Source organism: Pogona vitticeps, chromosome 7, assembly GCF_051106095.1.
Source record: "Pogona vitticeps strain Pit_001003342236 chromosome 7, PviZW2.1, whole genome shotgun sequence".
Taxonomy (NCBI): Eukaryota; Metazoa; Chordata; class Lepidosauria; order Squamata; family Agamidae; genus Pogona; species Pogona vitticeps.
In genome coordinates this window covers 23,913,174-23,940,241 of record NC_135789.1, presented here as the reverse complement: position 1 = coordinate 23,940,241, position 27,068 = coordinate 23,913,174, and the positions used below count along the sequence as shown (strand labels likewise).

At 45.7% G+C, this 27,068-nt stretch overlaps 1 protein-coding gene across 1 annotated transcript; it reads left to right on the top strand.

Annotated features, from left to right (window-relative positions):
- Window positions 1-685: 685 nt before the first annotated feature.
- Window positions 686-26,713, top strand: UNC45B (unc-45 myosin chaperone B). The gene is made up of 20 exons (XM_072978324.2): window positions 686-817; window positions 6,899-7,085; window positions 8,817-8,853; window positions 9,852-10,027; window positions 11,059-11,148; window positions 12,208-12,375; window positions 13,347-13,515; window positions 14,775-14,945; window positions 15,712-15,883; window positions 16,426-16,726; window positions 17,513-17,607; window positions 18,340-18,481; window positions 19,901-20,041; window positions 20,214-20,341; window positions 21,606-21,672; window positions 22,637-22,750; window positions 23,006-23,121; window positions 24,192-24,309; window positions 24,866-25,021; window positions 25,590-26,713. Exons 2-20 carry the CDS (start codon window positions 6,924-6,926, stop codon window positions 25,854-25,856), a joined length of 2,790 nt encoding a protein of 929 aa, XP_072834425.2. The 5' UTR covers window positions 686-817; window positions 6,899-6,923; the 3' UTR covers window positions 25,857-26,713.
- Window positions 26,714-27,068: the final 355 nt, after the last annotated feature.

The following is a 27,068-nucleotide window of genomic DNA, read 5'->3' as shown; positions in this document are numbered from 1 at the left end:
GTACTTCTGTAAATAACCTTCTTATATAGATATAAAGGTTTTTAACCTGCCAAGACATTTTAATGTCAACTTGCTTCCCCCCCCCCCATGCGATGGTTTTATCTGCCTCCTGATTTTTATTTTTATTTTTTGGTCGCTTTCTTTTTCTATCACTTGAGCTGGTTTTTCTAAACCTTGGCATGCTTTCGTCTTAATTTGACGTGTTGCTCTGGGGTCCGAGGGGGATAACGAACACCCTGCGATTATGATCCATAAAGTAAACAAAGAAGGAAAGCGATTCTTGAATGGTATCGCAGCTTCTGGAAGTTACTGGAGGCGGCCCGTCTGTGGCAGCTGGTGCCAGTTGTAGGTCTCTGGAATAAAACCACTTGTGGCCGAGTTTCAAATGCCTGACACTTCCTTAAATAGAAAAGGGAAGGGTCTTGGCTATTCCCCAGAGTGGGTCAAGGCTCTTTGATTTTTTTTTTCAATTAAAAAAAAATGGTTATCATTCAACTTTGCCCAAGGATTCTTGCAAATTCCGAATGTGGGGTTCAGTGGATTTTTTAAAAAAATACTTGGTCTTCATGCCCAATCTAAAACCACGGACCCCTTTCAGACGTCCGACCTCCACACCCACCCCCCTGACATCTTGTCGCTAGTGCTCCGGTCCATGGCTCGTGAGCATTTCATTGAGCTATATATATCTTGGTATCTAAAGCCGAGCCAGGCATAAGAGTTGGTTTGTCTGGAGAGAGAGATTGGAGAGAGATCAGCCCATCGAAAGGAAGAAAGCACCAAGCTGGTGAACATCTCAAGAGCTTGAAGACCACGAAAGGTACGGCAAGCCGGGGCCCCCCACGAATCAGGATCTAAGAGCTAGTGGGAAAATGAAAATAAATATAAAGTTTTGTTTCAGAGTTACCCATGTATGAGTTCCCCCTCCCCTCTTTCTCATCAGAAATGACAGGTGATGGTGACATATGCCAGAGGCATTGTAAAATTCCCCAAATAGGGATACTGGAGGTAAAGGCATGTCATTCTGTGACAGGATTGGTTGGTTTCTTTTTTAAATTACCTCTTTGGACTCTGATGTCCCAGGCACATGGGAGTGGTAGTCCTGAAATGGAATGTTTCCAAAATCTAACCTGTCTCAGTCAAAAAGCTGATGTGGCAAACAATAGCTATACACTTTGGGAGGTGAGAGTCAAAAACGCAGACTCAGACGGAAACCCTACCCCATTTCATTGAGGTGGAGAGGGTGGCGGATCGCCCCTGGGTACATGGAGGCCGCGGGCTACTAGTTACTTACTTACTTAAAACCTTTATTGGCATTAAAAGGGGATAAAACAGCAGTAACAATTTATGTCATAGTGTTACAAACCAAGAAGGACGGGCGTGAAGGTAAGAACTGGGAGGGTGATGCGGGGGGAGGATGGGGCAGGGGTTTTGACTTGGAGACCGCTAAAAGAAAATCCGCTACCACGCTAGTAATGGTCGCCGAGTAATCGCTTAAAAGGGTGGGGAGGGGGTCAGCTAGGGAAACAAAAAGGGACGACAGAAGGGGTTCAAGGTTGTTGTTTCTTAAATGTTGATGAGTCGGGCAGCGGAATAATATGTGGTCTAGGGTATCGGGCTCAGATGAGCAAGAGAGACAGAGTCTATTGATGTGTGGTATGTTTGCAAATCTTCCAAAGTGAACAGCTGATGGGAAAATGTTTAGTCTTGCTAGCATAAAAGCCCTCCTTTTACTTGGATTAATTAATTTACTAAAATAGTTTGAGGGTCTACCGAGTGAAGGGGAAAGGCCGAAGAAGTGAGGGGAACAAATAGGATTTAAATTGGGGAGTAATAAATTGAGTTCCTGTTGCCAGAGTTTAGATTTGATGATTTGATGGGCTCTGTGAAGGGTGGTGTCTGAAAGAGATTCAGGGGAGAGGTCCAAGGATGCGAGCTTAGCATCAAGAATATTGAACCACTTGGATGAAAAGGGATCTTTTAGTAGGTCATTGAGTATGGAATCTGGTTGGGTATTGAGGTGTAGTCTAAGCCAGAACTTGAAGGTTAGGGACCAAGCGATAGTAGAGGGAAGGTGCATGCCTAATTCGAGTATCAATGTGGACAATCTAATTAGGTTTGGGACTCCAAGAATCCTTCTGAGAAAGGAGGCAGCGACTTTATCAAGGTCTTGATTAGCAGCCTCGATCCAGATTGGGGCTCCATATAGCAGCTGGGAGAGGATTTTGATTTGAAATATATGGAGAGCAGCCGGAATGTACTGGTTGCCACTATTGAAGTGGAAACGGGCGACTGCATTTAAATGTGGCATGGCAGACGAAATGGCAGCTTTACAATGGTGAGTCCAGCTGAGTCGGGAGTGGAAGGTGATCCCCAGATATTTGAAAGTCTGGACTTGCTGGAATGATAGATTACCAATCTTCCAGGCTGTCGGGGCCCAGGATTTCGAGAAAACCAGGATTTTTGTTTTCTCGGGATTGATTGATAATTCATTGGAGAAGCAGTATTCTTGGAAAGAGGATAGCAGAAGTCGGAGGCCAGGTTTAGTGACAGACAGCAGCACTGCGTCATCTGCATAAAGAAGAATAGGTACAGGGACACCATTGAGAGAGGGAGGGGAGGTTCCAGAGCTAGGAAGAGCGGGAGGCAGATCTGCAAGGAATAGATTGAAAAGTGAAGGGGCAAGTATACACCCTTGGCGGACTCCTTTGTTGATAGGGATTTCGTCGGTCATGGAGCCTGTGCCATCGAGGCGAATCCGGCACGAGTTGGAAGAGTGGAGGCATTGGATCAGGAAGAGAAGGCGGGGGTCGATCCCCCAATTGGACAGTTTCTTCCACAGTATGTCCCTATTGATTGAGTCAAACGCTCCTCTAAGATCAATAAAGGCCGTGTACAATCTAGCTCCATAATGAACGGAGTATTTTTCTGCGAGAAAGGATAGTGTGAAGGCGTGGTCAAGTGTGGAAGCACCTGGGCGGAAACCTATTTGTTCTCTGCCCGGGAGGGCTTTTGAAACTGCCCAGGTTGTGAGTCTGTTGAGTAGTAGTTTGGAATAAAGCTTCCCAATGGATGAGAGGAGGCTTATTGGTCTGTAGTTATTCGGTGAGGCAGGGTCGCCCTTTTTGTAAATGGGTACAATAATTGAGGATAGCCAGGCGTGAGGGAAAAGACCTGAATGGTTGATTAATGTGAATAGGTTGGATAAAGGCCCCGACCACCATGAGGGGTTGCTTATGAGGATTTCGGATGGAATGTCATCAGGACCTGGCGCTTTCCCAGTTTTCAAAGTATTAATAAGTTCTTCCACCTCATACGGGGTGACCGGTGGCCATTCCGGTAGGTCTGGGGGATGCAGGATCGGGTCGTTATGTGTAGTTGGAGCTGCAAAGATTCTAGAAAAGTGAGTGGTCCAAGTAGAGGCAGGAATGGGAGGTGAAACATTACGAGCTAAGGGGGAGTTAGTGCGGGAAACCAGGGACCAGAAAGCTTTATGGTTGTTGGAGTGGATTGCATCATGGAGTAAATTCCAGTTGTGTTGGGCAAATAAGTGCTTCTTTTCTTCTAGGAGGAGTCGGCAAGTTTTCCTCAGATGGAAGTATGATTTTAAAAGGGCCGGAGAAGGGTCGTGGCGGACTAAGAGGAAAAACTGCCTGACACACTTCTTGGCATTCAAGCATTCTGTGTCAAACCAGGAAGGAGGGTGTTTATGGGAATTGGTAGAAGAGGATGCTCTAAGGGACTGGACGAGTGCCTTGGCAAGGGACTCGTAAGTCGCAATCGCTGTAAGGGGGGAGTTGGTCTCAGTCAGTTTCAGATTAGAATTAGTAGAGTCTGTCGTACTCAGCCAAACGTTGAAAGCTTCCTCCATCTTAGGGGACCATTTGAGACGAGGTGTAGGTATTGGTCGAGGGTCCTTTGATCTCATGTTGAGGATTTGAAAACTTAAGACGAGATGAATGGGTAAATGGTCACTTTCAGAACGAGAGTCAATAGTGAAGTCTGAAAGGTAAGGCAGGACGGCTGAAGAGGTAAGTGCATAATCAAGAACGCTAGACCCCCTAGAAGAGAAGTGGGTTAATCTGCCTGGGATGTCGTTGGCGGTGGAGCCATTGAGTATGGTTAAATTGAATTCAAGGCATAAATCAACCAATTGTGAGGTGTAGTTGTTGAATGCGGAGTCTAAAGAAAGTCTAGGGCCTTGGAACTCAGGTGGAATCAGCTCTTCTGAGTCCCAATTCATATGTAGAGACAGGGCTGAGTTGTTGGAGCCCATTCTAGCGTTAAAGTCGCCCAAGAAAAGAAGGGGGATGGATGGATCGGACACCAGGTATTCTGTTGTAAAGAACTTGACCTCGTCCCAGGGGGAGGGGGTATCTGTATAGGATGGGGGAACGTATATATTAAAAACTAATATCTTAAGGTCCTTGCATGCAAGCAAGAATGCTTGGAAGAACCTAGATTGGGAAACAATGGGAGTTAAAGAGTACCCAGAAAAGGGTCTATACAAACAGCAGAGGCCGGCACGAGGGCGGCCCATTTGTTTAGATTTGAAAGCTGGAAGATGATAGGGAGTGAACCCTGATATGTGTGGAGGGGTTAGGGACCAGGTTTCTTGAAGAAAGATGATATCGAAGGACGAGAGATAACTGATGAGATCGGGATCCGTTGTTTTTTTCCCCCAACCCGCAATGTTCCAGGAAACTAACTTAAGACAGGCTGCTGGATTTAAGAAGGTCTGCGAGAGTGCAGGTAGTCAACAGGGAAGGTTGGAGTTAGATGAGCAGGAAAGGGAATCGATATGGGTTGGGTAACTGGGGTCCCCATTGAGAACTTGATTGTTGGCTAAAGAGGAAGCTCTCATGTGTGTTCCGCCTGATAGGTGGGAGAGAGATTTGGCAACTAAGGCTGGCGAAGAGTCAGGTGGGGTTAGTGATATGGTCTCGGGCTCCTTGGTGCAGACCGAGTTATCCCCCTTGGGGTCGGGGTTTATGAGATTAAAGTTAAGAGGAGGGACAAGTTGTGTTGAGGCATCCACTGAGAGGAAGGAGCCATCAGGGGAGTGTCTATTCACAGTACAGGTAGGGAATAAGGAGGTGGGAAAACCGTTGTTATCAGGGAGCAGGGGAGGGATTGGGTTTTCACAGTCAGGGAGAGTCCTTGGGGGGCAATTGGGGATCCAAGGTTCAGGTGCGGGTTCCAGAGTGAGGGGGTGACAATTAGAGGTAATTCCAGTCAGCCGGTCGACTGGGTTCATCTGTAGCTTTGTCTTGCAGTCAGGGTTCACATTGGCAGAAATCGGAGGAGAAGGAAGGACGGTTGGAAAAGACAAGCCCAGAAGACAGTCCCTGGAAGCGGGAGAAGTATTGGGACCCAGGCCAGTATTTGAAGGAGGTTCTGGTGCAGGGGCCGGCGTCATGTTGTCTTGCAATTTAGGCTTGACCGGTAAAAGGCTCGCAATGGTAGTGTTCCTAAAATGTCTTTTGGGGAAAGATGCCGGCTCTTCTCAGGATTCCTGCACGTGAGAACAGCAGACCCGGGATGTGCTTGGAGTTGAAAAACAGCAAAAGACGGTCCATAGAGTGAGCAGAAGGTAGTTTCTCAATTTTAAGCAGGTCAATAGAAGAGAAGGCTACTTTTAGTAGTATAGCCAGATAGGTTTTGGCCTGCTACTAGTTTAGAAGTGGGGTTGCCCAACACATATTGCTGCCTGAGGCAGAACAGCCAACAGCCCCTTCTCCGTTTAAAACACAGAAAGTACCAACATCATGCTCCTTCTCTTTTAGCACGCAAGGAAAGGAAATCCCACCATGATCTTTCTTTCAACTGATCAGTGAACAAATGATTTACTGTATTTGTTTCTTCTTTTTGTATGCTGCTTTTCTCGTCACCAGCAACCTGAGGCTGCTCCCAACAACTAAAATTATAGATACTGTATACTGTGTACATGATCACTGTGTTTTCTTTTTCTTATTACTTTACTGTTATTTGTAGGTGGATGTGTTAGTTAATGTTTTGCTTATTTGTTATTATATTGCCGAAAACTAATAAAAATATATTTAAAAAACAACTAAAATAAGCATCAATTCTAAACATACTATGTAAATATCATATTTTAAAAATTTTAACATACAGTGGGACCCCCGTATCTGCAGGGGATCAATTCAAAGGCCCCCCTGCGGATGCTGAAAAAATGTAGATGATATTCCTACCCTGAGACCTCTGGGTAGAGTGGTTGGCATATAAGATAGATAGATAGATAGATAGATAGATAGATAGATAGATAGATAGATAGATAGATAGATAGATAGATAGATAGATAGATAGATAGATAGATAGATAGATAGATAGATAGATAGATAGATAGATAGATAGATTATTTATTTATTTATTTATTTATTTATTTATTTATTTATTTATTTATTTATTTAAATAGCCAACACTAAGCAAAACATGGTCTCTGGCTCGCTCTAGTAGCCAGTTCTTGTAACTTCATCATTGGAAATATACTGTATATTGGATGGATTTTCCCTTTAACGGTTTTTAATATTTTCAGACTGTGGATACGTGAATTGGCAGATGCTGATCCCATAGAAAGGGAGGCCTACTGTATATAGAGATTAAAGACTGAGATTAAAAACAATTTTAAAGCATTTAAAAACCATTAAAGCCTTCCTGAGACACTTCCCGCTTAGAAGCCTCCTCTGCGTTTTTTTTGTTTTGTTTTGTTTTGTTTTTGCTTTGGATGAAAGCAAACGGCGTAATTCACCGAATTTACAGGTCATGAAAACCCAAAGGGTGGAAGCATTCTCGCTTGGAATGGCCTCCATCCATAAAACACGAAGGTTAGAAATTCTGTTGATGTGATTGTCCCTCAAAGGACCTGCTGTTCTTCCTCCAGGGGAGACCTTGATTTCTTTCCCAAGATGGACGACCCGGTCCAGTTGAAAGAGGAAGGGAATAAATATTTCCAAGCCAAGGACTATGACAACGCCATTCAAACTTACTCCAAAGCTCTGAAACTCACCAAAGACAAACCCCTCCAGGCTGTGTTGTACCGAAACCGGGCGGCGTGTTTCTTGAAAAAGGTGAGCGAATAGGGCGGGATGGGTCCCCGACAGACAGGCTAGGAAAAAAAAGAGAGATGCATTTATGCTTCCTCTGAATGGATCATTGGGGTGGGAACCGCTCCTCCTGCTTCGTTCTGTTTTGGTGGATCCATTAGAAAAGGCAAACCCAAGGGTTTTACGGAAGAATGGACAGCTATAGGGGGCTGATCACCATCACCCTCCTTCCCTCTTAACAGTAACGTGGGGTGTTGAGTGCCTACGGTAACTGAGGCTATGGAGAGATAAAAGGGAGAAGCTAGCATGTTTGGGAGAACCATGAAATTGGCCAAAGTACACTGTTTTTTAAAAGAATGGAACTAAAAATGCACAGCCAAGGCTGGGAGACAGGATGACTGAATTAGGTGAAGTCTAATATCCCGTTGAAGGGACGTGGTGCTGCTGTGGCGGGTTAAACCGCAGAAGCCTCTGTGCTGCAGGGTCAGAAGACCAGCCGTCGTAAGATCAAATCCATGCGACGGAGTGAGCTCCCGTCGCTTGTCCCAGCTCCTGCCAACCTAGCAATTTGAAAGCGTGCAAATACGAGTAGATCAATAGGCACCACCACGGTGGGAAAGTCATGGCGTTCTGTGTCTAGTCACGCTGGCCACGTGGCCACGGAAAGAGTCTTCGGACAAACGCCGGCGTTATGGCTTGGAGACGGGGATGAGCACCGCGCCCTAGAGTCGGACATGACGGGACTCAATGTCAAGGGGAACCTTTATCTAATATCCCGTTGACTAAAATCCTGCTGCTTAGCCTAGCATATTGCCACTAGACTAAGCTCATTGAATCAGTGGGGATTTAATGAGTCGTCTCCTTTGTAAATGCCATTGATTCAATGGGCCTACCTTAAGTGGGGAAACATCCTTTCAATCAATCAACCAATAAATACAATGGTAAGATTGATAACAAATGACAGTGTGGGAAAACACTGGTAGTGCTTAAAGTTACAACATCAACATTTCAAGCTAACATTTTAAAATTCACATTTGCATCTTAAAGACTTAATTGAGGTCCAACTGGTTTATTCAGTTATTAGTCAGTTACATTGCATTCTTCTCATGAGAAAAAACACACTATCCTTGGGTCTTTTCACCTTCTCTGCTTTCTCCTCGCAACAGCCCTGTAAAGTTGCTCAGGGTGAGGCCCGGAGTTACCCAGAGCATATCGGAGCTTGGTGGAGAACTTGAACTCAGCTCTCCCCAAAAAATGTTTGAGTATTCCACCTACACTCTGCCAAAGTGGCTCTCAGACTTTGAATAAAAGGAGTCCCACTTCATTGAGCTGCAGAATCAAAGAGTGGGAAGGGCATCAAGAGATCATAAAGTCTGCCCTCTTGCTTATGAAGCATGTTATTTTTTGATACAATTTTTGCTTTCCAAGCCAGGATAGTTTATTATTGAAGCATAAAGTAGGGTAAAGATTTGCAAGGTAAAGAAATTCAGGTCTTGTGGTCCTGTTGCCAACCTTCTTAATTGGTAACACAAACGTTGTTTGTTGTTGTTGTTGTTGCTGCTGTTGTTGCTGCTGTTGCTGTTGCTGTTGCTGTTGCTGTTGCTGTTGCTGTTGTTGTTGTTGTTGTTGTTGTTGTTGTTGTTGTTGTTGTTGTTGTTGTTATTATTATTATTATTATTATTATTATTATTATTATTATTATTATTATTATTATTATTATTATTATTATTATTATTATTATTTCCAAATACACAGGAGAGCTACGCTCAGGTGGCATCGGATGCATCAAGGGGTGAGTTAAACAACAGTTCCAGCTTTTCTCCCCAAACCAGAATGTGCTCTGGTGTGGTTTGGGCTGCAATGGTGGGCATTCACTACAGTAGGACCCTCCTATCCACAGGATCAGTATGCATGGATTTACTTGTCCACTGCCCGAAAATGCTAAATAAAAAAAGCCAGGAATGTGTATTTAAGCCTATTTCCAAGGTGAATCTACCAGAACTGGCCTCTGGTAAACAGGTGTATAGTGCTCACTACTTCTGCATTGTTTTTTTGGCATCTGCAGGGATCTTGGAACTGATCCCCCACGGATACTATGGGTGTATTGTACAAACGATGGCTGGGATGTTGTCTGTCACGCAGGGCTCACCATCAGAGGAGATTGCGGGCAAAGGAAAAGGTGTGGGATGTGGGTTGGGCCAGGAGCTGGCGTTTCAGCCACCATATCTCTGCCTCTGGCTTCCATCCTTAAAATGGACCGGAGGACCTTCAGCCAAAAGATCTCCCAGATCAGCTGACAATAACAAATAGCCAGGTTACAACCTTAAAAGATACGGCACAGAAGGAAAAACACAAGAGGAGGGAAAAGGAAGACACAGGCACGCATTGCTATGCCTCCCAAGTTCTTGACACAGCCTGGTGAGATGGGACAGGCTCTCCTTCTCATCTGTGCCATAACGCCATGGATTGGCTATTGCTGCTACTAGATCTACCACCCCCCAAACCTCTACTTTTAGTTGGCCCTAGGTTCCTTAAATTAAATTGTTTTTCCATGCAAAAAAAGGGGATGGGAAATTATCCCCCAGGAATATATCTTAGTCCTACTGCACATGTTATTGTATGAGTCAAACACATCCTCTTAACCTTCTACTTTGCATTTGGGACCTGGCAGCTTGCCCTTTTTAAGCAAACTGCCTCACCTGCCCCCGTGGGCCCCAAACATCCCCCTCTGGCTGTTGGGTGAAACCTGTCGTTTGCTGAAATTGTGGTGTGTTTTTCCTCCAACCCCAGCTATTGATATCAATCCCGCGGATGTCAAGGCTTTGTACCGACGGAGCCAAGCTTTGGAGAAGCTGGGCAAGCTCGACCAGGCCTTCAAGGACGTCCAGAGATGTGCCACCATCGAGCCCCAGAATAAAAACTTCCAGGAGACCCTTCGGCGCCTGGGAGCCAACATACAGGAGAAGGTACGGTAGATCTAAGGCAGGATCAGTGCATTGAGTTGGATCGTCAATTATTGTCACAGGAACGGAAAAAAGGGGGGACATCAAAGTTCTTGGAATCCCCAACCAACCCATAAATCAACTTCTGAAACAGTGCTAAGCCCCAAATGCATGCATGCTTTCTGCCCGTCGTTAGGGTGAACTGTTTCCCCTTCTCCTGGCAATCTCATCTCTGGCCACGAGTGGGAGGAGACAGGTGTTCTTACCTCTGGATTTCGTCCACCATGAATAATGTTACAGAGTTTTGGATTTGCGTTAAATCCTTCTAGCTCTGATGCAGAAGTGCAGGGGTTCACAGAGCAGAATCACATCAAGCTCTCCGGAGTAGTCCACCCCTTTTTTCCTGCATGAACTGGCACTTACAGTTTCAAAAAGTCACTCTGGGATATTCGTAGGAGAAAGAATAAGAAAAGGCTTCAATTATTTACAATGAAACAAATCAAACAGCCAGCTGGCAAATGTGACTGCTTTCAGCAGCTGACTTCAACAAACTCTAGAAAGGGATAAAGCAGCCAACAGAGAGGTGGGGTCCTCATTGAAATCAGAGGCAGGGAAGGAGCCATTAATTAGTACTGGATAGATTGACAGTGGCAGTGGAAGATAGGAGGGCCTGGCGTGCTCTGGTCCATGGGGTCACGAAGAGTCAGAAACAACTGAACAACAACAACAGATTGACAGTCCCTCCAGCCCAAAAAGGGCAGCCCGTACCTAACCTATTAAAGGCCTATTTTGTGAGGTTGCAAAAATTTCCAACAGATAAGAGGTTGCATAGGGTAGTCAACAAAGCCCCACCAACCTCTGATTTTATAAACACAAATCCTTCTTTTAATTGGGAGGGGGAGAGAATCTTTGGCCTTGAACCCCCAGAAAGCCCCAGATATTGTGTCCAAAGGATTATGGGAACTGTAGTCCAATAACCTGTCAGACCAAGGATTCCCCACTCCTTCCTTAGTTGTTCTAACCCATGCCTGTATTCTCCACCTTTCCCATCAAAGCTCCGTATCCAGTTCTCTACCGATGCCCGGGTCCAGAAAATGTTTGAAATCCTTCTAGATGAGAACAGCGACAAAGAGAAAAGAGAGAAGGTGAGAATCTCGAAACGAGACTCCTGGTAAAGATTTATTTGAAAAGCAGAATACAACAGGCAGACGTCTCTTTAATTCTTCCTTTCCTTACTCCTGGATCTTCCTAAAAATTTTCAGAAGGCAAATTGGGGCTTTCAGCTTTCTGCCCAAGCTTTCTGTTCCTGCCCCAGTGCTAGCTGGGAGCTTTCCTTCCGAAAAGGAAGCTAGGCCGAGCTGAGCCTCAAAGACTTCCAGTTGATGCCTTTCTCCCAAGTGAGCCACATTTAGGAGTCCCTAAGCTGTGTGTCTGTTGGGTGGAAGTCCCAGAATGAAGAATTGTGGGATTTGTAGTTCGCAAAATCCTGTCCCTATCATTTTCCTATCGGAAAACTAACAGGGAACACTTTCCCTTATTGTAGCCGATGCTGCAAAAATAGTTCAGTGTTTCTTTAACATGTTATTACATTATTTAATGGTTCTTTAACCACTACATTTATGTGAGGACTGGCTAGAATGTCTATTGAGGATTTATACCAGCACAAATATCATTGCATACACAGCAATTAGAAAGTTGCTGCTAATTCATGAGCTGCTCCTCACATCCTTGCCTATGTGCAAGTTACGTGGTGTGTTTCTTGACCAGAAAAGTGAGCAGCAACTTGACAACGAGTGGCCCTTTGCTGCCACGATTTGCACAATTATACTTATGCTGGCACAAATCCCAACAAGTCGCTTTTCTTACCCCTCTGGTTGAAAACCAAGATTCCTCTAGTCAGCTAGCATGGCCATCCAGTATGTCCGCAGACCCTCCTGCGCCGATCTTCTGTAGCACCTCCTATTATGAGATAGACTAGATCTGAAAATGGAAGTCCTCTGAAGTACAGAAATTGACAAGCCAGTTGGTTTGCTGTAGATCATTTTTAAAAAATCTTTCTTCAACATGGAATTCTGTGTGCTTTGAAAAGTGTGGTTTATAATGTGACTTCTCCAAAGGGAGGGACCAAACAGTTTCTTCCTGTCTCCGCACCTCCAGTCCGGCTATCACGAGTTCCTCCTTTTTTGCTCTCTCTTTCGCATCAGGCTGCAAATAATCTGATCGTTCTCGGTCGGGAGGAAGCCGGAGCGGAGACAATATTCCAAAACAATGGCGTGAACCTGCTCTTGAGGCTGATAGACACCAAAACCCCCGAGCTGATCCTGGCTGCAGTGCGGACGCTTTCGGGGATGTGCACGGGGCACAAGGCGCGGGTAAGCGAGAGGGGGCTTTCCGGTTCTCCATCGGACCTTCGCCGCACCTCGACTGTCACACTACGTGTGGCCTTCAGACCATCCTGGACTAAAAAGCAAGCTCAGGTTCTCACCTGGAATTCAGAGCATGGTAGAGACCCACAAAAGTGAAAATATATTTAGACAAAAGATATCGGAAACCAAGCCCTTCGAGAAGGGAAGACGGAAAGCACTTGGCATGTTTCGCCTTGAGAAAAGAAGATGGAGGGGAGATAATATGGTAGCACTTTTCAAAGACTTGAAAGGACTGTCCTACAGAGGAGGGGCAGGATCTGTTCTGCTCCCTTCCCACTCCGTTGTTCTATGCCACTGTGATTCTGTGAACAGTTACAGTAGGATCCCCTGTATGGATCAGTATCTGCTGATTCACTTATCCGCAGTCTGAAAATATTAAAAATATTAAAAGAAAAATCCTAGAAGCATATATTTCTAAAGATGAAGTTACCAGAACTGGCCACTAGAGGGACCCAAAGACATGCTATTGATCGTGCTTGCTATTAAAATAGCGTTCATTGTACAGTAATCCACTGTCATTTTCAGTATTTGCTGAAGGGTCCTGGAACCAACCAATCCCCCTGGAATACAGGGGTATGACTGTATAGCACTGGAGAGTGTAACTGAGCTTGCCCTCTTGTTTAAAAATAATAATAATAAAAGAGCCCCAAGTCTCTAGACCTCATGGTTACTAAAGTAGTGGCGAAGGTGAGAATCTTGGGAGCTAGAAGAAGACGGCTCCCATTGAGAAAAAGGTGGCTGGGTAATTTTATATTGGATCCAGCCTTCCTTTTGACTTCGGGTAGAAAAAGGGGGGGATTTCGGAAGAATCCTTTGGTCAATAAAACAAAAGGTTGGATGCAGTCGTCCTGCTAGACAATCAGACCCCCAACCCACCCAAAAAAAGATGTGTCTTTCCCTCCCACTTTTGATGATAGGCCACGGCCATCCTCCACGCCTTGGGCATCGGCAACATCTGCCTCTGGATGTCCATCAACCACGAAGAGATTTCCCTGGCCGTCTCCAGCCTCTTCCAGTCCATCATCGACTCTTTAACCGGGGAGGGCAAGAAGGAGGATCACGGGAAGGAGGACGCCTTGGTGCTGGGTGAGTCTTGTGGCCGATGGACGGGCAGCTGCGGTTCGTCAGGTGGACTCGCAAACGAGGGCAAGAACATGGCACACACACACCCCGGTGCCACTGCAAAGCATGGGATGTTTTCTGTGTCCTTGGGGATAATCTATCATGGGGGAAGCCAGTGGTTTGGGGGGGGGCATAGGAGCAAAGTTGCAAGCAGTCACAGACAGTCTTTCCTCTTTCTCTGAGTATTTCTCATTTTTTGTTTTCCTCCTTTTTTTTTTCTTCTCTCCCTTTGTGGCGTCCCTTTTTTAAAATCTCTTTCTCTTTTATACAGTAGGACACCACTTGATCAGGACCCACAGGTTCACTTAGCCGCGGCCTGAAAATATAAAATTTAACACGCAAGAAAATGTGTGTTTCCAAGGTGTATTAACAAAACTGGCCACTAGAGGGAACCATATAACCTGCTGAGAGAGAGAGGGAGGGAGGGAGGGAGAGAGAGTTTGCTATATCTTTTAAGCATCCATGGGGGCACCTGGAACAAATCCGTCGTATATATACCACAGTCCTCCTGTATTTATATTTTTTCCTTCCACTTTTGCTGCATTTTCTTTCTCTCTCCCGCCTCCTTCTCTCCAAAATAATACCCCACTTTTTTTCCCCATTCTTGCCTTTCCCTTTTCTCTTGGGGTGTGATCAGACAGCCAAATTATCCTGGGCCAGTTCTATCTATCTCCTGCTAAACAGGGTCCTGGGCAGTAGGTCCCCCTTCAAGGATCAACCACATCACACTACAAGGGACCAGTTGACTGCAATCAAGACTTCTTTCCCCTTAATAAAGAGGAAGCTTCCTGTTACTCAAAATCATTCAGCCACTTAGGCAAAGCACAGAGGAAGGAGCTGGTTAACGATTTTGAGAAACGGGGAGCTCTCCCTTTAAACTTTCCTTGCTGCTCACCTTTGGAGAGGAAGGTTTGCCTTTCTTTTGAATTCTTGCAAAACCACACAGTGGCTCAGTGATGCTTTGGGAGGACTTTTTTTTAAAAAAAAGCATTGCGGAGGCGCTTAGCTACAAATTAAAAGAAGCACAAAACTTCCTCTCTCTTGCCCTAGTTAAATGCCTTCTGAAAAGGGCTGGCCCAGCCTCTGCAGTTCGACCCCAGCGATCGCAAACATGGGGACCAAATCCAAATGCAGCAATCCTGTTTTGCACTTTTAAAAAATTGCTGCAGCAATTCAGCGCCTCTTCAGATCTCACCCCCCCATTGCTTTCGTCTTTTGTCCAGATCCAAAGAAGGATTTGAGAGCCATCACCGTTCATCTCCTGGACATGCTCCCCAGTAAAAAGGTGTCTGGACATGGCCGGGATCAGGCGCTCAATTTGCTCAACAAGAACATCCCAAGGAAGGACCTGAGAGACCATGACAACAGCCGCACCCTGTTTGTGATCGACAACGGTAACCACAACCATAATGGCTGAAGGTTCTGCAAGAGGGATCGGCCTCTAGAAGGAGCCCAGGAAAAAGCTCGTGGCCGTCTATGGGTTCCCTAAGAAGGACAGCTCGGTGGTTTTGATCTCTGGCTGCAAAGCCAGAGGTTGGGAGTTTGATTCCTCCATTGGGCTTCCTTGACAGGGGCTGGACTGGATGACCCCACAGGATCCCTTCCAGCTCTGCCGTTCTAAGGTGATGATGAAGATTCCTGTGGAAGAGGGTGTGGGTGGTCAGTCTTCAGGCCGGGAAGTCATTCATTACAAGTAATGTAGTAGTTCCAACTACTTATCATAACAAGCAATTCAGCTATCTAGTTATAGAGTTACTTTTTAGGCAGAATGAGCAACACTTAGTTGCTTTCAAAAGTTACCATTGTGTGTGTGTGTGTGTGTGTGTGTGTGTGTGTGTGAGAGAGAGAGAGAGAGAGAGAGAGAGATTAAAAAAACTATGAATTTCCTGCACTACATTCTAAACAAATATTATGAAAGCAATGTGCAAAAACTGGTACAGTGAGCCAGTGGGTCCTGTTACCAGCGGGAAAGGGGCAGCTAGACATTGCAACTACACAGACCTACACACATGCAATGAAGATGAGCGTTGTGCTCCAGGGGCACCCCTCATGCTGAAACGGGTCTCCCCAGTCGTAGGGAAGCCCAGCAGCTCCCTGGAATTTCAGCCGAGGCTCAGACCTACTGTACTTTGCTGATCTCCTCCCTCTGCAACCCCACAGGTCTGCGAAAGATCTTAAAAGTGGCCAGCCAGATTCCTGACCTGCCTGAGTGTCTTCCCTTGACGGAGAACACCCAGCTGACAGCTTCAGTTCTCCTGAACAAACTGTACGACGACCTGCGTTGTGACCCAGAGAGAGATAATTTCAGGCTGATCTGTGAAGATTATATCAAGTGAGCCTTGTTTTGGGGGTTTCCGCTCTAGGGCCGTAAGCGCTGCTGCCTTGTTTGTCCTTTAGATAAGAAAGAAATATGACATGTCAAAAATGGTTTTCTTCCACCTAAGGAACCGGTTTCAGCTCAGGCTCCCTCTGAAAACTCTTTGGTAGGATTCATTTTGACCCACGTTTCAGCCCTGACCAGGAAAGCATTTCCACACTTAAAAGGATGAGCCGCGGCTGTATCCATTCCTTGAGAGGTCTGATCTGGTGACGATATAGCCCGTGCTTTTGTAACGTTAGATTACGGTAACACTTTAGTAATGCTTAGACTACTGCGACTGACTCTCCTTGGGGCTGCCCTGGAAGATCCTTCCCAGCCAAACCTGCTACAAGCAGCAGGTGAGGTTGTAACAGCTCCCATCAAAAGATGCATGGATTGCAGGTCAACACTCCCGACCCATTGAGTTGCAAGAAAAATAGGATCCTCGTTTCATCCTGAGTTTTCCAGGTGCTCTCCCTCTCTCTGATCCTTCTCCGGCTTTTGTTGGCTTCTAGGAGCAAAATCGACCCCCAAGACATGAACAAGACATTACAGGCCATCCAGATGGTGTCCGGGATCCTTCAAGGCCCCTTTGATTTGGGCAACAAGCTTCTGGGCATGAAGGGCGTCATGGAGATGATGGTGGCCCTCTGTGGCTCGGAAAGAGAGATCGACCAGCTGGTGGCCGTAGAAGCTCTCATCCACGCCTCGACCAAGCTCAGCCGGGCCACGTTCATCATCACCAATGGAGTCAGCCTGCTGAAGGAAATCTACAAGAAGACCAAGAATGAGAAGATCAAGATCAGAGCTTTGGTGGTGAGTGGTGAACCTCCGGGGGGGGGGAGCCTTAATTACAGCTTGCGCTACGGCCAGGTTACCAGGTGGCCTGGCAGGGTGGCCATGAGCTGGTGGCGTTGTATGTGAACCTCTCGAGAACACCCATTGGATTCTGGCCAATGAACTTAAAAAGTGGGGAAAGGGGAACCGTAAGCATCAATGCCTTATTAAGAGGTTTTTAAAGAATGGATTCCTGGAGAAAGTGGAGTGAGGATCTCTCTCTGCTTTTGCAGGTGACAGAGGAGAGTATTTTTGGAAGGGGAAATAAATCCTTGGTGTTGGTGATGACACAGGCCCAAGGGCCTAACTATACATGACAGGCAGTTTGTTCTAAGAAGCTGACATCTATTGTTGTTCTAGGGACAGCATTTAGTCTGGCCTTCATGACTAAGCATAGCTCCCAGAGGGCAATCACAAAACAAGGCAGACTGTTTTGCAACCACAGGAGGTACAAAAAACTGTGATAATTAGACGTCTTTCATCCGTTGAGGAATTTCTTTTCTAATGACAGCTTGTCTATAATGTATAGTTATTTTTATAAATGGGAATTTATTCAAAGGAAGGTAATGTCTTTATCTCCCACACTTTCTTACTACCTCAGACCATTATGTTGTAGCAGGAAAGCCTATAGGGCTTTTTAAAGTTTCAGAGTGGGTGGTAGTGCAGCCATAGACATCTAAGTGAAGTTTCAGAGTAGCGTGCCACACCTCTTCTGCAGTATGGAGCAAACACTTCCCCTCTTGATTCTCTTACCCCCCCCTCCAGGGTCTTTGCAAATTGGGCTCAGCCGGGGGCACCGACTATGGACTGCGGCAGTTTGCAGAAGGATCTACAGAAAAACTGGCGAGGCAGTGCCGGAAGTAAGTGGAAAAAAACAGGGAAGCGAAGGAGTTAGGGCTGGAATGGCATGGTCTCTGACTCCCTCTACTGGCCTGTTCTGGTAATGACACCATAGAAACCTATAGCTCTAATCTAATGAATGCTATACACAGCATGGTCTCTGGCTCCCTCTACTGGTAACTTCATATTTAGAAATATATATTTCTAGGATGTTTCTTTTAATGTTTTTAATATTTTCAGACTGTGGATAAGCGAATCAGCAGATTGCACAGATAATAATACTGAATTAACTTGTTTTGACTGCTGCTTCTTTGCATGGCTTTGATCGCATTATTCTTATGACTACTAATACTGTATTAATATCAATCGGACTCTGTTGGATATCTGTTGTTTTTCAACATGTTTATTGTGTCATTTCACATTTCTGCTTTCTTAGATCTTTTGATTTTAGAGATTTCAAGTGCAATTTTTAACTGCTCCCCAGCAGCCTTTAATAGTTCTTGAAAGCTAAACGGGTAGCTCTGAATTGAGCTTGTCACAATTGAGCTTTTAACACATCTGTTCATCATGGCTGTTCATTAATACACTTTATTCTGATCAGACCTTTAAATTACCTTGACAAAGATCACCATCCTCTTCCTCACCGCCATCATCATCCCCATGGAAACAGCCCAGAAATGCAAGGGGGGGCAATACACCCACTCTGGGTTTTAGTCCGAACTTTACAAATTTTACTCCTCTCGTTTGTTCAGATGGCTGTGCAACCCAGCCATAGACACCCGTACCAGGAAGTGGGCTGTGGAAGGCCTGTCGTACTTGACCCTGGATGCTGATGTGAAGGATGATTTTGTGGAGGATGAACCAGCCATGCAGGCGATGTTTGAGTTGGCCAAGGTAGGCTCTCCAACGGCACCCCACCCAAATGGCGCCCCTGAGATGTTTGATGCTACGGCTCCCAGCGTTGCAGACCTTTGTTCCTAACTAGGGGGGACTTCTCGTCAGGCTGAGCATGACTATCCGGCACAGACACACAATCCCACTCCTAGCTAAAAGTTTACCATCACACCCAGAATAGCTGTGCCACTTTTTCTTTCTTTATTCAAATCAGAGCATTGCACAATTTAAAATTACTGATGTAGATAAAATACAGTAGGACCCTTGTCTCCATGGGGGATTGGTTCGAGACCCCCCACCCGCAGATACTGAAAACCATGGATAATAGTACAGTGGTGCCCCGCATAGCGGCGATAATCCATTCCGAAAAAATAATCGCTATATGGATTTGTCGCTGTGCGGGGCAAAAAACCCCATAGGAACGCATTAAAACACGTTTAATGCATTCCTATGGGGAAAAAACTCACCATTCTGCGAAAATCCTCCATGCGGCCGCCATTTTCGCTGCCTGGTAAGTGAGGAAAGGGCGCGAAAACACTGCGGGCGGCCATTTTATTTACCCGGCGGCCATTTTGGAACCGCTGATCAGCTGTTTTTAAAACATCGCAATGCGGAAATCGGTAAGCGAAATGCTTACCGATCATCGCAAAGCGATGTTTTACCATCTAAAACATCGCAATGTGATCGCAAACACGATTGCAAAAAACACATCGCTATGGGGATTTGTCGTTAAACGAATCGCTCGTTATGCGGGGCACCACTTTAAATGCTGTACATACCACGCTAAAAGGAAAATCCAGAAAAAAAGTATTTTCACATGTATTACCAGTACTGGCTAGCCAGAGACCAGGCTATGTAATTTTCAACAAGAAGAATACATAGCATGGTCTCTTGCTCCCTCTGGCGGCCAGTTCTGGTAACACATCTTGAAAATATGGATTTCTAGTTTTTTAATATTTTTGGACCACAGATAAGTGAAATCACGGATAGAGATCCCACGGATATGTGGGTCCCACCATGTAGGTCAAGTGAGCTACTTCAGTCGTATTCTCTCAGCCATTTTCTAGATCTTCTTTTGTCCACATCAATGGTATGCGCGTAAGTGCTGCGTTGATGGAATTTTTCCACAATCCCCCCAAAATCTGCCCTGTATCCAAGTAGCCTCATTTTACTCGATTATTCTTGGCTCTCCTTCCTTCGCTTTGCAGCCTATTAACCGGTGGCCCAGCTAGAGTCTTGTCCTTAGGCCACCGTGAACACACTTGAGCTCAACAGATTTCCAGACGCATCGATTCTTGTCTTATTTTAAAGCGGATCTGAAAGGGCGGCTTTTCACTCGGACATGCCGACGGCTTTTGAAGTCGCATCGCCTTAAAAGCTTTTGCTTCTTCTTCTTCTTTCTTTTTTTTCTGGGTGCAGACGAGCGATAAGACCATTTTGTACTCGGTGGCCACCGTCCTGGTGAACTGCACTAATAGTTATGACGTGAAGGAGCTGGTCCCGGAGCTGGTGCAGCTGGCCAAGTTTTCAAAGCAGCACGTCCCTGAAGAACATCCGAAAGTAAGCCGGTTTGGCGCCCTTCCTCTCACCGCGAGCCAAATCCTATAGATAACTCTACAAAGGTCGTAAAGTCACTAAGGCAGAATACAAAAGCTGAGCTTAAGGCCTTCCACCATTTTCTCATCCCCTTTTTCTCTTCCCCGCTTTTTCGCTCCCTCCCTCCCAACCTCAGGACAAAAAGGACTTTGTCGTCAAGAGAATAAAACGCTTGATCAAAGCCGGTGTCACCTCGGCCTTGGTTTGCATGGTGAAAGCGGACAGCGCCATTCTGACGGATCAGACGAAGGAACTTCTGGCCAGGTAACTCTGGCTCGGTCTGTGTGTGTTTCCTCTGAAGCCTGAAGGATAACAGGACACAATGGGAGAACTATGTCAGTAAAGGCAGAAACATCAAGTACAGTGGTGCCTCGCTTAACGAGGATAATCCGTTCCAGAGAAATTGTGTAGAGCGAAATCCTCATTAAGCAAAATAAAAAATCCCATTGAAATGCATTGAAAACCCATTCAATGCGTTCCATTGGGCTGAATAACTCACCGTCCAGCGAAGATCCTCCATAGGGGTGGCCATTTTCGGTGCCTATAAAGTGAGGAATCCATCCAAAAACACAGCCATTTTACACAGCGGGCGGCCATTTTGAAGCCGCCAATCAGCTCTTTTAAAAATGTCATCTAGCGAAGAATTGGTTCCCGAAGCAGGGAACCGATCATCGGGAAGCGAATTTTGCCTATTAAAACATTGTTTTACGATCGCAAAAGTGATTGCAAAACAGTCATCGTATAGCGGTTTCGTTATTTCACGAGGTAATCGTTAAGCGAGGCACCACATAGATCTGTGCCGGTTGGGTGTTTGGGATGGCCAATGTCAGAATTCTCCAAGAATTCTCCAGACAATTCTGGCCCATTTTCGTTCGCCTGGGAGAAAGGCCAAGTCTTCTTCCTCAGCCTGCCTCTAAGCCTTCATTTCCTGCTGCAATGCATCCTGGGAGTGGTAGTTCTTCAGAAGGTGCTCCCTGCAGAGCATAAAGGGCAAAGCAATTACCACCTCCAGGAAGCACTAAAGCAGGATATAAAGTCACCACATCACGTGTGAAGGAACCAATGTATGTGTGTAACAAGAGCAACGATGACTGCAACCTAGCAGCCATGGAGCAATGAGTAACATAACAAGTTCCTTTCAAAATCCTGAGATTCTGGTCTAAAATTTAACCTCCTCAGAGGGCTAGGCAATGTGTCACCTTTCTTCATTACTCCGTAAAACACCGTGTACATGCATGACACGGCGGAGAGTGTTATTGCTGGCTTCTAATGTGATGGCTAAATAGAAACTCCAGTTTCAGGAGCACTCTATCTCAAAGTGCCAACCGCTGGGCCAAACAGCCAGAGGGGAGTGTTGTATTTATGGCTCCTCGTGGGTGCTTTGGGAAACCTGATGTCAGACTAAAGAAATGCTTCTCCTGCTCCAGCCGGTGTCTTCGTATGGGACGTCATCATTGTAACCGTATTAACTGTAGATGTCAAGAATCACGAACCGAATCCACATTTCTCCTCTCTCTTTTTTTGGTAGAGTTTTTCTGGCTTTGTGCGAAGATTCGAAGGACCGTGGTACCATAGTGGCTCAAGGCGGCGGAAAGGTAAAGCCACCTCCCGGCTTTCGAGCCTGAAACATTCAGAAGCACTTGATGAAATTAATCAGGGTTTTATGGCTGTTCTTTAGGGGAGCTTGAAAGCTACGTTTCAGAGGCTCGCTCTGCCATCAGAAGCCTTTGGGAGCACTTTTGTAAAGCCCACCGACTTACATCGCTTCCCAGAGACTGTGGTTTAATTACGTTTACACCCATGGATGACCTGTGGCATCCCAGGGCCATTTTTGCAAGTCACCCCAAAGTTGTCCTGTTAAAATAATAATAAAAAAACTGGGTACATTGGATCAAAATGCCCTCGGTATTCCCACAACATTATTGATGCCCGTGAGGATGCCAATATATTGTGCGGACTGCAGGACTCAACATTCCAGGAGCCAACTCAAAAAATAGGCGAGCCCAACAAAAATGTATAACTTGCTCCACTTGTTGACAAGCAGCCCTGGCAATTGCTTTGTGTTTGGGTAAGAAGTGGTGAAACGGTGAAAAAAGGAACTCCGCTTCTGGGACCTTCCCTTGCATGCGGTCCCTTTGTGAATGGCAGTGAGCACAAGAGGCCATCCTGTAGAGACCATCTTGACGGCTGCCATGGGTGTTGTCAATATTCAGGCTGCCCTTTGCTAGATAAAGCTTGGCCTCCTTTTTAACACTGGCCATGCGGGCACGATACGGCGCAGCCCTATCGGGCGATTTCTTGGCATTTTGAATCATGGATGCAGAAGCACAATATCCCACATTGATAAACCAGAGATTTTTTTAAAAAAGAACTGAATGTTAAGCCTATGTCTCAGTTTCGCAACAGGTCATAGCGAATGCACATCACGCTTCCCCCTTCCATGTGGTGGAAATGTCTATTTTCAAAATAATCAGGAAGTGTTTTGTTAAATTCTAGTTCAGTTTGGTCAAACGATGACTGTGATCCTTGGGTTTTGTTCCTTTTCCTGGTCGTCTTTAGGCGCTGATACCCCTGGCTCTGGAGGGGACCGAGGTGGGCAAGATCAAAGCCTCCCATGCTTTAGCCAAGATTGCCGCCATCTCTAATCCAGACATTGCATTTCCGGGGGAGAGGGTGAGTCACGGCAGGCACCCCCGAGCACCTTCGGGGGTGGTGGAGGGCATTGGTGGGGGCCCCCCAGAAGCTGCTCAGGCCCTTTGAGGTTGGTGCATCGAAAGGCACATCAGCCAGTGCTGGTCAGAGTTTGGGTGATTTATTGGAAGACTAGACGCTTAACGTGTGGGGTAGAACAAACCAGGAAACGAGATCAGGCTCCAGTCCCTGGAGATGAGATGAACAAACCATCTTCCTGCTCTACGCCTGTCGCAGGTCTACGAAGTTGTGCGGCCTCTGGTCAGTCTGCTCAACACCGAGCGAGACGGCATTCAGAACTACGAAGCCTTGCTGGGTCTCACCAACTTTTCAGGAAGAAGCGACAAACTCCGGTGAGTTGGACAGGCAGAGTTCGCCTCGGTGCGTATGTCACGGTGTAGCTGGTTTTTGTCCCTGATCTCTGTTGTATTGCTTACGGCTATATTACGGTTGTCATATCGGAAAGAGGTTGAGGTCTAGCAGCCTTTTTCCTTTGTCCCTATTTAGCCTGATGACCTGCATACATCATCGTATTAACCCAAAGATTTTCTTTTATGTACTACAGTAGGGCCCCCGTAACCATAGGATCAGTATCCCCTGATTCAATTATCCATGGTCTGAAAATATTAAAAGAAAAATTTCGTAAATCTAACCATGGTATTATCGAAACTGGACACTAGAGGGACCTAGAGACCACACTATGTATAACGTTTGCTACAATCCGTGTTTTTCAGCATCCACTGGGCCGGGGGGGGGGACTTGAAACCAATCCCCTGTGGTTATGGGAGTCCTACAGTATTCAATATTCTCTCTTTTTTCTCCATCTCTCTGTTATACCTGAGCATATATGTGCTAAAAAGATTTGCTTTTTTTATATTTAATATTCTTTCTTTCAAACCCAAAAGCTCATGCCTTTTTCTGGGCGCGGGGGCAACTTTATTACATTTTGGAGCCCTTTGCATTTATTTTCCCCATACCATTTTTAAAAAATTACTCTTATTATTATTATTTTTGGGGCCCAGGGCAGAAGCAGGCTTCTCCGACCAAACCTTTGTTTCCTTTTCTTACAACCTTATCCCTTCTGGCATGTAAACCTTCCAGAGCTCTGTGCCTGAGGAACCAGACACAGAAACAAAGCCGTCCTTGCTTCCTGGTGGCCAGTTATACAAAACGAAAAAGGTTGATTGGCTCAAGGCAGACTGAGGCCAACTCACGTGAAAACAAACAAGCAGCCCTTCCTTCATCAGGGAAGGTCTGTTTCTAACGAGGTGCTCCCTGAGTTGTTTAGTTCAGTCTTTAGAGGCTGATTAGGGTTCTTGTTTATCTTCGTCACCTTCTCTTTACGGAGGAAACCCAGTAAGATGAACAACACTATACTAGCGTGTGTTGCCCTGTGTCCTGTAATCATCCCGCTTCTTCTCAGAACAAAAATCATCAAAGAGAAGGCCCTGCCGGACATTGAGAACTACATGTTTGAAAACCATGATCAGCTCCGACAGGCAGCCACGGAGTGTATGTGCAACCTCGTCGTCAACAAAGAGGCAAGCGGCTCCTTCTACTGTTGTGGGAACCCGTGGGGTTGGTGGTGAATCTGGCACTGCAGGCTCTCATTTGGCTTGTCCCCGTAGCTATAGCCCACCTTCAAAAGGCATCTGGATTGGCCCATAACTGTAATAGAGGGGCAGGTCTTTTGTACAGTGAATGGCTCCTGTTTGCTGATTCAAGAACAAGCCATCCTCAAAATATTTCACAAGGGGACAGGGGCAGCTTGCAAGTGTAGGCTGTTCTTCGGAAAATCCGTCTCTCTCTCTGCCATCGTGAGGCTAAACTGGGGGGGGTGGGGACAGGGAAGCCTGGAAGATTAAGGTTGGGTGTGGATGTCATAGTCTCTCCTGCACAGAAAATCCCAGATCTTTGACCCCCTGAGGACTGGTTCCACTACACCATACGTCGTGGAATCTGTTGCTTTCCGGGGGGGGGGGGGGGAACTAGGCTCCGATTCTCAGGGTCCCAGTGGGGAAAAATGAGGATTCATCCTTGTCCGTCTTTTTGACACTTCCGTTTAACTCCTCCTTGTCCCCCGTCTCCCCGGTGTAGGTTCAAGAGAGATTCCTAGCTGAAGGGAACGACCGACTCAAACTGGTCATCCTGCTGTGCGGAGAGGATGATGAAAAGGTCCAAAGCGCCGCAGCAGGAGCTCTGGCGATGCTGACCGCCGCACACAAGAAACTCTGCCACAAACTGACCCAAGTGGTAAGCTCCTTCCACCCTTCCGTCCACAGCCGTGTGCCTGCGGGAGCCGAAGACCGAGGTTCCTGAAACCGCTGGTTTCTGAACAACTTTTGTCAGAGGAATCTCAAAAATATTTTTCATAACTGCAAGCCCTTTTTATGGAGTCATTCTAGATCAAAGAGAAGGGCGGGTTTTGCAGACCCCAGAGAGATCAGAGACACATACCTTGGTTTCTTCCTGCTTGGTTACTACAAAGCACTTCACATGGGGCTGCCCTTGGAAGCTTCAGACTCTCCAGTGAAAGGCAAAGATGGCTTTTGTACAGACAGACCTTTGGCCACTGACAGGCTAAAGCTGAAAGACCTTTTAAGGGGGTGTTGCGTTTTTTTACACTGCTTTTTTTTAAAAAAAATACCTTTACATGTATCTCACATAGAAGTAAATCCCTGTCATAAAATCTGTGTCTTAAATGTTTACTGTTCATTCTCATACATCTCTGTTAATGAGAGCTTCCTCAACGTTCACATGTAGCAGATGTTTGGTGTTTTTAAATGATCCAGACCTATCTTATGGCATCTGATTTTTGCAGACGACTCAGTGGCTGGAGATTCTGCAGCGACTTTGCCTCCACGACAACCTGGACCTACAGCACCGTGGGGTCGTGATCGTTTCCAACTTAATCAACGCAGACCAGGAGCTGGCAAAAAAGCTGGTGGAGAGCGAGATGCTAGAGATCCTGACTGTCCTTGGCAAACAGGCGGACAACCCGAAGAGACAGCACATCATCAACGTGGCGCGGGAATGCCTTGTGAAGTGCATGGACTACGGCCTGATCAAGCCGCTGTCTCAGACCTAATGCTGCTAGAAGTGGGGAAAGCCAGCAGGCGGAGCTGATCTCAGCATGGGGTGCTCCGCTCCAGATTTTAGTCCAAACTCTATGGGTGCTGCCCAAACTTGCTGGATCTGATCCCCTTATACGTTTAGGCTTGGTTTAGGTTGAAAATCCGGAGCAGATTTACCGTCCCCACTGATCCTGGAAAGGACAGAAATCTAAAGCAAAAAGGACTAGAGGAATGTGGGGGAGGAAATAAAGTAGGACCCTTGTAGCCACGGTTTCTTTTATCTGCAGTCTAAAAAGATTAAAAGAAGAAAAAATAGAAAATGTATTTTCATGGTGTAGTTACCAGAAGTGGCCATTAGAGGGAGCCAAAGACCATGCAATGTAATCTTGTTGAAGAAAATACTAGTGAAAATATTTTTTATGGTGCTATATACTGTATATATATAGCATTCACTATCATCTATGGTTTTCAGCATGGACAGGTTTGGAACCAATACCCCGTGGATACAGGGCTGCTACTGTAACTTTAGTATTCACAGAATGCCTACAGGAAAATCTAAGTGCCATCATTGAAGCTGATGTGCTCACCTGTTTTTTTATTTGGAGAAATACCTACCTAATTTCCCAAAAGTGTTTTGTGGGTGTGAGTGATTTTCTTATTATTTTAAAGTAATTGTCGATTAGGGTTCAGTTGAGCACAAAAGATTTTTGCTTGTCTTTAATACACGTTTCTGGTACTGTATATCTAAACTCATCTGCCCTTTCAATGTGTTTAGTGTCAGTAACTCAGATTTTTCTATGTAGATTCACTGATAATTATATGTATGTGTTGTAGGATGATGGTTTACGAATTAAAAAGTGTCTAGAGATTCTTTGTATGGCTTGTATGGAAGTACCTCTTCCTAGCTCATGTTTTAACATATTAGATTTTTTTTCAAAAAATAAAATAAGACCACGCCGACGGCAGGGTAACAAATAAAATATAAAGATTTCTTTTCTGCCATGTTTCCAGGCGAGTCTCAGAGTCCTCCGGGTCATGGAGGAAAGCTTGAGAAGGAAAAGGAATACTCCAGTCTATGATTTATTGATTATGTTCCTGGAGCGGAATATCAGGGCTGCCCCTTTGGAATTTTTAAATTTATTTTTTAATGTGCTTGCATCATAAAAAGAACAGAAGCAGAAGTACATAGATAGATGGGGTGTGTGTGTGTGTGACCCCCCCCAAAG

What these genes read in the sequence shown, in the direction of transcription:
- UNC45B (XM_072978324.2), top strand. Translation starts at nt 6,924, where the DNA reads ATGGACGACCCGGTCCAGTTGAAAGAGGAAGGGAATAAATATTTCCAA. An exon ending in ACAAAGAGAAAAGAGAGAAG is followed by an intron (nt 11,149 to 12,207) that starts GTGAGAATCTCG and finishes CTTTCGCATCAG; the next exon opens with GCTGCAAATAATCTGATCGT. An exon ending in CGATGTTTGAGTTGGCCAAG is followed by an intron (nt 18,482 to 19,900) that starts GTAGGCTCTCCA and finishes TTCTGGGTGCAG; the next exon opens with ACGAGCGATAAGACCATTTT.